Below are 12201 nucleotides of genomic sequence, written 5' to 3' on the forward strand. Positions count from 1 at the left end.
ACAATGACAACACAAGCAGAATTCTATTTTCAAACTGCTTACAACTTGGGATGGCCTGGAGGAGGCAATTGTTCATCTCCAAATGCAGTAGATGTACTGAGTTCCTATCCCCTTCCTTTCCTGAAGCGCTTTTCAACCTGTGCTTTTCTTCTTAGGTTTGGTTTCAGAACAGACGGGCAAAATGGAGGAAGCGAGAGCGGTTTGGTCAAATGCAGCAGGTCCGCACCCACTTCTCCACAGCCTATGAGCTCCCCTTACTAACTCGAGCAGAGAACTATGCCCAGGTGAGTGTCTGCCACCAGCACACCTGTCTCTTTAACATTAAGGGTGGCATTCAACTAAGCTTTACTCATTAATGAAATTAATGAACATGACTCAGTCAGGTCCATTAATTTCATCAGGTCTGCCTGGAGTCAATGTTGAATACCACCCTAAGGCCCTGCCTTCAGTCAGTTGGGATATGGTAGAATGAGACAAGTGATTCAAGGTTCAAGGAACTGATACGGTGTTAAAAAAACCTTTGCCTCTGTAACAGTTGTGAAACTTACCCTCACATTTCAAAGATAGGAAATAAATGCGTAGCATGTACTTTGTTGCCTGTATAACCTGGAGAAATTTGGAAGTGGCTTGTAAAATCTGCCATCCGTTTGTAATTCTGTGCACATGTTGGGGGGTGTAAGCCCCATTGAGTTCCTTCAGAGCAAACAGGCATATGCCCAGGAAGCAAAGTGGCAGAAGAAGAACAAGTTAAATTTTTCCGCTTTACATCCTGGGGTCCAAGGGAAATTCTCTCTCTCCCCCCCCCCCACTTGTTGGAAACACAGACAAGGTTGCTCATCTTGCCCTTGCTCATCTCCTCCCACCGCATAACGAAAGATGCTTTAGCTCTTCAGCCTTTCCTGGTGGGGAAGGGTCTCCACGCTTTCAGTCTCCCCTTTCTGTACTTTCCCCAGCTCCATGATGATCCTTCTTCGAGATGGGGGTCAACCAGACATGATATTCATGATATTCAAAATGTGGCAGAACCATAAATTTAAACGATGGCATTTTTACTCTGGCTGTCTTGCGTCCCCTGCTTTCATCACCTCCGAATGTTACGGCCTCATCTCCCCCACTATACCTGCCACAGAGATGTAGTCTGCCGGAGGTAAAAGGTCAGGCTTGGAGCCAGAACTGAATGGCGCTGGAAGGCTGTGGAATGCAGGCCTTTCAGAGACAGGCATTTTCCTACTTTCCATCTGGATCCTCTCCTGTTGCATTCTTTCATCTCACATTCTCCCCCCAACACACCTCCCCTCCCCACCTCCCAGGGGCCTCCTGCTGGTAAAAGTCATTCTTCCCTCTCTGCTTTGGTAGGATCGTTTTGGTTTCAGCATCCTAGATAATCCTAGATAATGTGCTTGTTGTTGTCATTGCAATTTTTCTCTCTCACACTAAGCAAAAGAGGGGAGCTCAGAGACAGAGTGTATTTAACTGCAGAATGCCCCGGAAACAATTCCCAGAAATGCCTCGATTTAAGAACTGGCCAACTGTCTGCCTAGCCCAGGATCACCTGCCCAAACTGGCAGAGCTGCTGTCGGTGAGGACAGGTAAGTCCTGGGCTAGACAGACAATTCATCAGAAGGCTGAGTTTTCTAAGGGTTCCCACCCCTCTTTTTTATCAAGGCTTTCATGATTGAATGACAGAATTTCAGTATGAACCAATCAACAGTGTCTTCAAGCACAGGGTTTTCTATTCCTTGGCTTTTTCCAAAAGCAGAATAGCACAGTGGATAGAGCATATGAGATGTGAAAATTGGCACGAGGTGGCCAATTTATGATCTGAAAATAATAATAAAAAATAATCTCAAGGATGTGAAAACCTCAAGAAGAAAACAAGAGCACCAAGGGCCACCAACACCATCAATCAATGTAATGAGAGACATGTGCTCTTTCCAGATGCTGACACTACTTTGAGAAGGAATTGGCTTGATTCAGTACAGAACACCTTAATACTTGGACAACCTCTCCCTCAACCACATCATTTCCACTTTGAGAACCAAGGGATAAACCAGTGCTCCTTAACTAATCTTTTCCTTCCTTCTCCACCATCTCAGATCCAGAATCCATCCTGGATTGGCAACAACGGTGCTGCCTCCCCCGTCCCTGCCTGCGTCGTGCCTTGTGACTCAGTGCCTTCCTGCATGTCTCCCCACACCCATCCCCACACAACCGGAGGGGTCTCTGAATTCCTGAGCGTCTCTGGTCCCGGCAGCCACGTGGGACAGACTCACATGGGGAGCCTCTTCGGCGGCGCAGCCATCAGCCCCGGCATCAACGGCTACGAGCTGAACGGCGAGCCCGACCGCAAGTCCTCCAGCATCGCGGCCCTGCGGATGAAAGCCAAGGAGCACAGCGCTGCCATATCGTGGGCAACATGACAAGGTGCAGCCGTTGCCCTCCAGACACTGACCGAGCAAACAGGGACGATCGAACCAATCCATCCACTCTTGGACCCGAGGCAGCCAGTGCCCTACTCAGAGATCTGAATGCAGCACTTTTAGCTATCCTAGGTATAATAGCATTACGTGCGTTGCCGTATTTGGAGTGTTTTAAACATGCAGGGGATTTTGTTGTTGTCCCCAACAAACAGGTGTGTGGAAGGAAATAATGGGTGTGTTTATTGCACCAGACAAAGTTGAGTGTTTCGTGTGTGTGTGTGTGTGTTCACATGGCATGTTTCCCGAATGCTGTCATTGTCCTGACTTGCCAATGAAAAAGGACACTTTGTCTCCCCTGCTTTCTCTGACACCGGATTTGTCTTTCTCTTTAAAACACCAAAGCTTCAAGCCACACTTTCCAGTTGATTGCTCTGCACATTTCCAGTACCATTTATTCTCATGCTATGGGCAGTTCTACGATACCTATAATGCCAGAATAATGTGGTTGCTTTAGTTGACGAGTGCCAGACTGGTGTTTGTGTGTGCATGCATGTGTGTGCTGAGTGTAGGGTATGCTGATTCAACTCACAGAATACCTGTAGATGCCAGGCTGCAACCCAGAGGTCGCTTTAGCAACTGCACTGGGTAAAAAAAAGCAGCCGCTGTCTTGTCTCCCATTTTCCTGACATCTGCTGTATGTAGTGAACAGGACTGCCACACAGCAGTCATGAAAGGAACAAGAGAAGCCAAGGCTGTGTGTGGCACATCTCGATTTGGCAAGGATAATAAAGGTCCCAGGCAATCTCCGGGTTGTGCTCTGGTAACCCTACCACACAGGAATCTGGGTTGATCCAAGCAGCAAACCAAGGGTTATGAGAATGGCACAACTCAAAGCAACGATATTTGTGCCATCTCCTGTAGTAGTGGGGCCTGCATCCTTGTAGGGGGACTGTGTACCTATCGCCAAGTAAGATAAAAATCTATCACCAAAACAGAGGACAAAAATGGGCACGGATTTGCGTAACATTTGCATGCGCTAATTTATAATACAACATAGAAACTATAATTGAAATAATAATAATTTTAACAATATTTTTATTATTTATACCCTGCCCATCTGGCTGGGTTTCCCCATAGAAATGCAGTGCATCTAACCATAGCGGGGAAGACTGACCAAGTGGCCGGCGTGTCTGCTGGGTCTGCCACCCAGGTGCTGCCTGTGGATGGGCAACTTGGATGCCCCTGCTCACTCTCTCCTTAGGACTCCTTGTCTCTGAAACAGCCTTGGACCAGAGATAGGACCACATCCTGACAGTCCTTCAAATAAGTGACTGTTTGCGTGCCATCCAGAGAACTTTGTTGTATGGGCAGCGTAGAAATGTAGGAAAATAAAGGAAGAGAATCAACATAAAGTAGGATCCATGGCCCACCCTCTTCCATCTTTTGCCCTGCTTTAGTGCTGAGGAAGGAAATTAAGCTGTGGGAGCTGCTGCCATCAATAAATGCAGTCCAAAACAAGGGTTCTGACTACTGGCCTGAATAAAGAGCAAGAGTGCGACAAGAGTGTGGTCTACAAGAAAGAGAAAATCCTTCTCCTGTCTTCCTGCCCAGATGACATGGCTAGTTCTACAGAAGGCCAAAGAACATGGTTTTCCCTTCCTATATTATTACGGCCATAGGCTTCTCACCAATAAGAGAAGATAGATCTCCATGATTACCAGAACAAGTGCCTTTTTAAAACAGTATTCACAATTCCACAATCTGCAGCCTAGCTCAAAAAACAGTCTTCCTGGTGTCCCCTTCCATTTGTACTGACTTAAACCACCACATGAAGTTTGCCCTAGCCATGTAATGGAGGAATAAAGCTAGAGCTTGTTTCTTTGGTTGGAAATGCTCTTGCTTTCAGCTCAAAGCTTTTAGCAGACATGGACCCACCTCTTGTCACTCCCATTCATCAGGATGGTGGCAACTTCCCAGTTCCCCTGTGGTTGCTTTCCTTATAGATTGATCAAAGAAGATTTGGATCAGGTCAGCTGAGATTCTGCCCAACTCAGCTATGAATAAGCTGGTTTTTAAACAGTGTTTAGGTTTTGTGGTTTCTTAAGCACAGAGCTACATCCATCAGAGAAAGAAAGAAAGAAAGAAAGAAAGAAAGAAAGAAAGAAAGAAAGAAAGAAAGAAAGAAAGAAAGAAAGAAAGAAAGAAAGAAGGAGGTTTAAACCGCCTGTCTGGTTTTTAAGAGGGTGTTTACTGGGTTTGGTAGCTACTGGTCTGCCTTCTCCCAGTGAGCAGCTGCTATACAGGCACAGAGATTTCATTTGGGCCTCGTCACAAAAGCAAGACCCCCCTCAGTGATGCCTGGACACAAGCGCACACCTGCCTTCTGGCTCACATGTGGCTGTGGAATCACAAGCATTTGCACATACTCTGGCCTGGAATGGGAAGGATGCTGGCAGGAATTCTTACCAAAAAGTCAGCTCATTGACAACAAAGCTTCTTGGTCTTCAGTGCACATGGGTTCTCAGGAGGAAAAGTTGCTGGAAAATCTGAATGGGGGGGGGGGATTGGAACTATCCTATTTGTGGAGCAGAGGTAAATGAAGCAGGGCCTCCATTTAGAGATGGGGAAGTATGTTCCCTCACCACCATGTGATCATTCCATATGATCATCTATCCCTCTAGCCATTTTACTAGTTCTACACATTTAACTGTTGCAGAAATAAGTGTGCCAGTGGCACAGACTAAAAAGATCCAATACCCCCCCTCTCTCTTTTTTCAGGTGTATGTATGTAACTTCTCTTATTTGTCTATAGTGATGATGTCACGTGCACTGTCCAATATGTGCCTGTGATAATTCCAGACCCACATTTTACAATAAGCCTTACAAGGATTGATACTCTACCTGCAGAGATAAAAAAGGTTTTCATGTTGATTTTAGTGAAAATGCTAAGGACATCACTAGGACATACAAAGTGTTTCCACTGTGTTTGGATCATGCCTTGTGCGTCCAGAGCTCGGAAAACACAACAGCCATCAGTAAAAGTACAACTTTCAGAAATGACACCTGTGTTCCCCCAACAACAAATACATAACAATGTTGCCATTGTTGTGACACAAACAACTTATCAGGGATAAGTGCTCTCATTTGCCCCTTGCCACCTTTTAAAGCTATGAAGGTCCCACAGACACTTTTCTGGCATTGATAGTGTTCACTCCCCTGAGTGGTGTTGGCCCGCCTGTGAAGTGGTCAGTCTAACTGAAAGGGTACCTGAAACAAAATAAAAAAATCCTTCCAGTAGCACCTTAGAGACCAACTAAGTTTGTTATTGGTATGAGCTTTGGTGTGCATGCACACTTCTTCAGAAGGGTACCTTTGAGAGTTGTACCTGGAACTCTCATGCAAGAAATAATGGGCAACATCCAATATTGGTCATGTCCAGAATAGATCCACTGAAATCAATGGAGCCATTCTGATGATGACGAATGCTGGCTATCACTTAATGTGTGTGTGAATGCATAAGTAATATTATCCATGCTTAACCATGTTTTTGTGTTCCTAAGTGTGCATACCTAGGAGAATATATTGTGAGTGTGTGTGCTGCCTGTGCAAGTATGTTTTTTGTATAAACAGCTAAGTTTGCCATCTCTTGGGTGGAGGATAGGAAATCTCATGACTAGCATTCTACCCAGTGTGATTTCAGTTTTTAGTTGGGAAGCTAGGGTGGGGGAGAACTCTTAATTCTTCTTCTTCTTCTTCTTCTTCTTCTTCTTCTTCTTCTTCTTCTTCTTCTTCTTCTTCTTCTTCTTCTTCTTCTTCTTCTTCTTCTCTTTTGCTGCTGCCTTAGCTTTCAGCGTGAAATCTGCAGCTCCAAAAAAGGTCATATTGCTGGACGCTAACTTTGAGGGGTACATTGCTGTATGTATAAGTCCTATTCACGAGTTATTCATGTGCAATACGTTACCAAATGTGCTTCATAGCAGAGCCAGACATCATGCATATGGCTGCCTGTGACGAAACCCAAACATGCAAACTCCTGTTCACATGTAGAGGCACTTGCCCAACCAAGCCAAGCTCCATGAGACAACATGTAGGTGTCTCATGGAAAAGACACAATGCCAGGGTGGAGCTAAAAGTTTGAGCTCCACCCCAAAGTCAATGTGGTGAGTCCTATAGGTGAGCAACGTGCCATTATTTTGTTGCTTTAGAACAGCGAGATGGCCAACTCTAGCTGCGCACTGCAGACCATACATGCATGCAGTAGTGTACAAGAGTGTGGTGTGTGAAGTCTGTGTGCACAAGAAATGTATTTCAAGTGTACTTTGCCTAAGACTAGGTTTGCTTGAAGTCTGCTGGTCACATCCTGATGTCAACTCCAATGTGGCTTTGTGTATGAACGGTTCAGTTTATATCTAGAATGTACCTCAGCAGATCCATCAGAAGACATTTCAGGATAATCGGAGGAGTGCTATGGATCATGCACTGAACTGTTCAATGCTACATGTAAACATTTGTTGACTAAGTAAACTCACCCCCAAGGACAAAATAAAACATTGTGCTCTGAAATGGAGCTTCTGCCAAAACCAGCAGCCCTCTGCCAAGCCCTTTTCCCTCCTGCCACTTATGTTGAGACACGTCTTTGCCACTGCTCTGCCTCATTGGCTGAGACTGGGATGTAGGCATGGAAATGACATGCGCAAGCATTGCTAAACATCGCAGGAAAAGCCAACACAGGGCTGCCATTTTAGCGGCAGCCCAGAGTCTAGGGACAAATCCAGTACCCTGAATACCACCATGGTCAAGAGGGCTGTTTTGATGGAGCATTGGCTTGCTCTCCTTCCCATGGTAACATTATCTGCTGGCCAGAGCAACAGAATGTGAGCTATATGAGCATTTGGCGCGAGGGGGGCAGGATATTCCTATGTCTTTCTTCTTCTTTTGGATGGTTATTTCTTGTCTTAGTGTATGCTAAGTTTTCACAGTACGTTGTAAAACACTCTGAAAACAAACAACAGTGAAAAAGGTAGCTTCCTGGAAATGGTTGAAAAATGATCAGGCAGACACAGCCGCTGAGAACTCCATGTTTATTTTGCTGCTTTGACTGACATAGCAAAAAAGCAAACACTTGGAATTAAAAAAAAAAAAAAGCCCAAATGGAAACTGGGGCAGAGTTAGGCTGAACAGATGAAAGCTTTTGATTGCTTTCAACTTCATGGATGGTAGTGCAGGGAAACCAAAGTGTGATTTCCCCCCCTCCCCACACACCAGTTGTGATCCTTTACCGCAAATCCGGGTAATGTATTACCCAAACCAGTACTCCTTCCATGAACATAGATAGCGCTAGGACTTTTATACTACTGATGTTGAAGGACAGTTTTCAATGTATAATAATATATCAGATTTTTTTGGGTGTGCAGTGTTTGAAAGCGAGAATGGGAGAAAGATCGCAAGAAAACAAACCTCAGTCAATATTATTGTTGTAAGATATTGTAACCTTGTATAAATGCAACTTTTTTTCCCTTTAGCTTTATGGCCTGAGGCAGAATATATGAAAATATACATTAAAAAATGTTCAAGAATAAAATAATGGAATGGAAAAAATGCCCACAAAAATTGCAGTGTGAGGTTGTGCCATACAATTTTACTGCCTATACAGATATGTACTGCAAATTCATTACATTGTAATATTAAAAAAAGAACAAACTACTTTGCATCTTGTTTTTCTGTTGCTGTTGTTGCTGCTGCTGTAAGATATTGCACTTAAGACTTTTCTCTCCCTAGAGTTGAGGGTGGGAGAGAAACAAAATCCCTTAGAGCTACAAACAATATTCAAACAGAAAGTTGCTGGGAAAAGACAGACAAACACCCAGAGCACAGGCAGAAGAGATCCAAATAAGTATTATTATTTTTCTCCTTCTTTGTTGCCATAACCATCTCTTCTCTGCTTCTAACTGAAATCTGTCTATTTCGTGCCTGACTCATGGCAGATGAAATGCGATCGGAGGGGGGCCTCCAAAATCTCACGTTAATTGAAGTTGGCAAAAAATACTAACAGTGCCCTTTTGAACTGCTGACACAGAGCAGAATGGATTAAACAAGGCTAGATTAACAACAGGTGGCAGCGCACAGCCTCACTGCCTCTAGAGATTCTTGGCAGCCAGGAGGCAGTGACGGGAACATCCTGCAGGCAAAACATGAGACATCCAGTGAGTTGAGAGGCTGCTGGTAGATGGACCAAAGACCCGAAAGCAGAAGGAGAAAAGCAGAGGATGATTTTGATGCAGCATTGGTGCTCATAGGTTTGCATTTTGAAGTGCACGTGCACACGGGGAATTAAGTTGGGAGTGGTTCTCTATATAACTTATTAAGGGATCAGTCTGTGATCAGAACCCAAAAGTGATCTAGGTTTCTATTCAACAGATGCTCACTTGAGAAGCGCCACAAATGACCAATTCTGACATTTGTTTTCCTTTGGGTTTCCACTGTGAGCTCATGCTGGTTGATGTCATTTGTTGGGCAAAAGAGAATGCCAATCTGCTCATTCTTGATCTCTCAGTGGCTTTTGATATAGTTGACCTGTATCCTTCTGGGAAGGCTCTGAGAGGTGGGGATTGGGGGTACTGTACCCCAGTGGGTCTACTCCAACCTTCAAGACCATATATAGAAAATAGTTATGGGAGGAGCCGTATTGTTTAGTGACATGGAAGTTCTGGAGATGCTTAGGATTGAACCTTGGACCATCTGAATGCAAGCAAATGCTTTACAAATCTACACCCATTTTCTGTTGTTGTTGTGGTGGTTGTTGTTCAGTTTGGATACTGCCCTTCACCTGAAGATCACATGGTGGCCAAAACATAAACATACACAATGAGGACACACATAATCAAACAAACCGATAACCCCTCTCCCACAAGTTACAGGACAGCCAGCAGGAATGCTTCTCTACATAGTAGGGATATGGCAAATAGATGGTGGTACTGAGAGTAAGCTTGGTGCAGCTTGGAGATCACAATGGAGGATGTGTTCAAGCTTGGCTTACTACTACTACTACTACTACTAGTAAAATGTCGCCCATCTGACTGGGTTGCCTCAACCACTCTGGGTGGCTTCCAGCAAAATCTAAAAACACAAAGGAAGCAAATATCTGGCAATGGGACCAGGTAGTTCCTGAACTTACACAAGATTGTGTAACATGTTTTCCTTCACACCCTTGCCCCTCACATGGTAGCTGACTTAGAGTTTGTGGAGATGAGCTGTGCCATCCTTAGAATAGGCCACTGTACTGCCCAATCTAGGGCTGCCACTTGTGGAGGAACCAGCTCCACATTGCATTGCTTGAAGGTCTTTCTGTTTCTCCCATTCCTGCAAAACCCTGCAAAGGATAGAGCATTCTTGGGTTCTTTTTACACATATATGTGTTTAAACAGCATAGTAACTCAAAGCAGTTCTACTGTACTTTATTCCATAGACTTGCTTTGAACGTCTTCAAATTTATTGGGTGAGCATAGTGAAGGGATGTGAAATGTATCCTGCTCAATTTATGTTTGTTCATACAAAAAATAATAATACATTGACTGCAGGGACAGGCAGGTCATCTGAATCCACCTATAATTGCAGGGCAGGAGGGAGAGGTGGCAAGGGGAAATGGATCAGGATGTATATAAAAAAGAGAAACCCTAAAGGCTTCTGGGTTATTTTCTGATTACATACAGGGAAGGAGCTGGCCAGGTCGGGACACTGACTGCAGAATACAAAGAGTCCACACAGCTGTTGAATTTTATGGCTAGAAGATTTGAGAGCTGTTTAATAGGCTAAACCCATTTAGGTGTGAAATTTCATCATGGAAAAGTAATGTTTAATAAGCTACTAGTTCAGCTTTTTCTTCTTTACATTTTCCTTTCAAAGATGAGTGGTCTAATCTTTTAATAATACAGAACAATCACTGCTGCTTATGAGAAAGTGGCAAAGGCATCTCTTTATGGCCATATGGAAACCAGGTGTCAAGGTGTTACTTTTAATCCAAGACAAATAAGAATTTGTTGGTTGTATCCTTCCTCTTCCATCTATTGCCAGCTATTTATCTTTAGATTGAAAGTTACTGATGAGGCAGACAGGCTCAGGCCATTAGCCTCTTTGTGCCCTTCTAGGCTTTACATCTCTTAGGATTATATTTAGCTCCAGTGCGTGTGCATCTTAAAAGGAAAGGTGTCAGTTTTTCAAACACCTGCACTTTTCACAACAGAGGCACTATATCAAAGTAAAAAACCATAGCATTAAAAAGTCAGCGTGAGTGCAGATAACTAAAGGAGGGTTCTATGAATGTTGATTATCACCTACAAAGAAGTACAGAATATAGTAATTATAAGTTCTAGTTATTTTATATATAGGTAATTAAAGTAATTCAGAATTCTGTATAAATGATGGGAAGCACATTTGACTTTAAACTTCTAGAAACCACAGATATTTACAGCTCAGACTCTTGCTTTCTGCAGACCCACATAAAAGCCATTATAATCTCATCTCCCACGTTGCTCACAGAATTTTCACTTTATTTGCCAGTTTGATCATTTGCACTGGATGATCCAACTTCAGATGTAGCTCTAAACAAGGAGCCGTACTTTTGAGATCTTAATGATCCCCAATAGGATCTCTGTTGGGAATGTTTGAATGTTAATATTTCGGGCTCTTAAACTGCCATATCCATTGTGCATGTAGTGTGGCGGTGCCACCGCTCCAAGCAAGGAATCAAGGTGCTATATTATTTAAATTGATACGAAGGGCAACCAGAAACTGAGATTCTGCCTTTCTTATGTCAGCATTTGTTTGCAAGAACAAAATTAATAAATCATGTCCAGTTACTAAAATTAAATAGGCATATTTCAGGATCAGGGGCCCATCAATCAAATTTAAAATTACCATTTCCCACTGCATTAGAAATGTTCACTGGTTTTCTAGACTGCCCCCTTTCTCTCGTGGATTCTTAAGGTAATCTACTACCACTGATCTCTCAACTTACCAAGAACTATAAAAATGGTCTCACAGAAATTAGGTGGTGAATGAGTTAAGTGTTTCTTAACTCCTTCTTTCTTCAAGTAAACTGACAATCAAGGCGAATGAGGATAAAGTCAAGGACATTCGGAGAGGAATTATTGGAACCAACTCCGGAAAACGAAGCTGGCGAAGAGGGGGCCTCTCTCCATTCAGAATCCCTTCTCAGAAAGCCTGCTGGAATTTCTGCTGGGAATACCTATCAGGGCTGTGCTGCGTTTCCTCCAGTGGATTACGCCTCAGCCACCACCATCACTGCTCCATTTCAACTAATTGTCTCAGATGTTGCCATTTGTTATCCCCTTAATGAGAAACACAACTTTTCCTTCACAGCCACCGCCACAAGAACCTGGCAGGCAGTGGAATCCTGAAGCTCAGCAGATGTAGGACTGTAAAACAGTGGTGAGTTCAGAACTGAAATTACACAGAAAAGGCAAGAGATTCCAAATAGCCTCAGACTTGAGGTAGGCTGAGAGCAACACACCAATCATAAATACTGGTGGGCTGATGGCTTGGTGCTGGGTTAGCTAGCGCTTTGGGCCAGCTTGCCTTGCCATAAAGGGCAGCCATCTTGGTTCATGTTTCCTGTGGCATTGAGTAGGATTCAGTCTATGGTAGCTTCTGATCTACTCTCAAGGAGAACATAACTGGCCTATCTCAGATTTCAAGCATGCTTCAAAACTACAGCAATGAATGCTCCAAATGTGTGTATAAATTACAGCTTTTGGGAAAACAG

The 12201-nt window shown here is 43.7% G+C and overlaps 1 protein-coding gene across 1 annotated transcript in view; it reads left to right on the top strand.

The window, feature by feature from the left end:
* Positions 1 to 2776, top strand: part of ALX4 (ALX homeobox 4) — a 50187-nt gene extending 47411 nt beyond the window's left edge. Inside the window, exons 3-4 of the mRNA XM_081892108.1 lie at positions 156 to 284; positions 2097 to 2776. Coding sequence (XP_081748234.1) covers positions 156 to 284; positions 2097 to 2420 — 453 coding nt within the window. The 3' untranslated portion in view covers positions 2421 to 2776. The remainder of the gene's footprint in view (positions 1 to 155; positions 285 to 2096) is intronic.
* The last annotated feature ends 9425 nt before the right edge of the window (positions 2777 to 12201 follow it).

The sequence above is a fragment of the Podarcis melisellensis genome (genome assembly GCF_964234715.1).
Source record: "Podarcis melisellensis genome assembly, chromosome: 1".
Taxonomy (NCBI): domain Eukaryota; kingdom Metazoa; phylum Chordata; class Lepidosauria; order Squamata; family Lacertidae; genus Podarcis; species Podarcis melisellensis.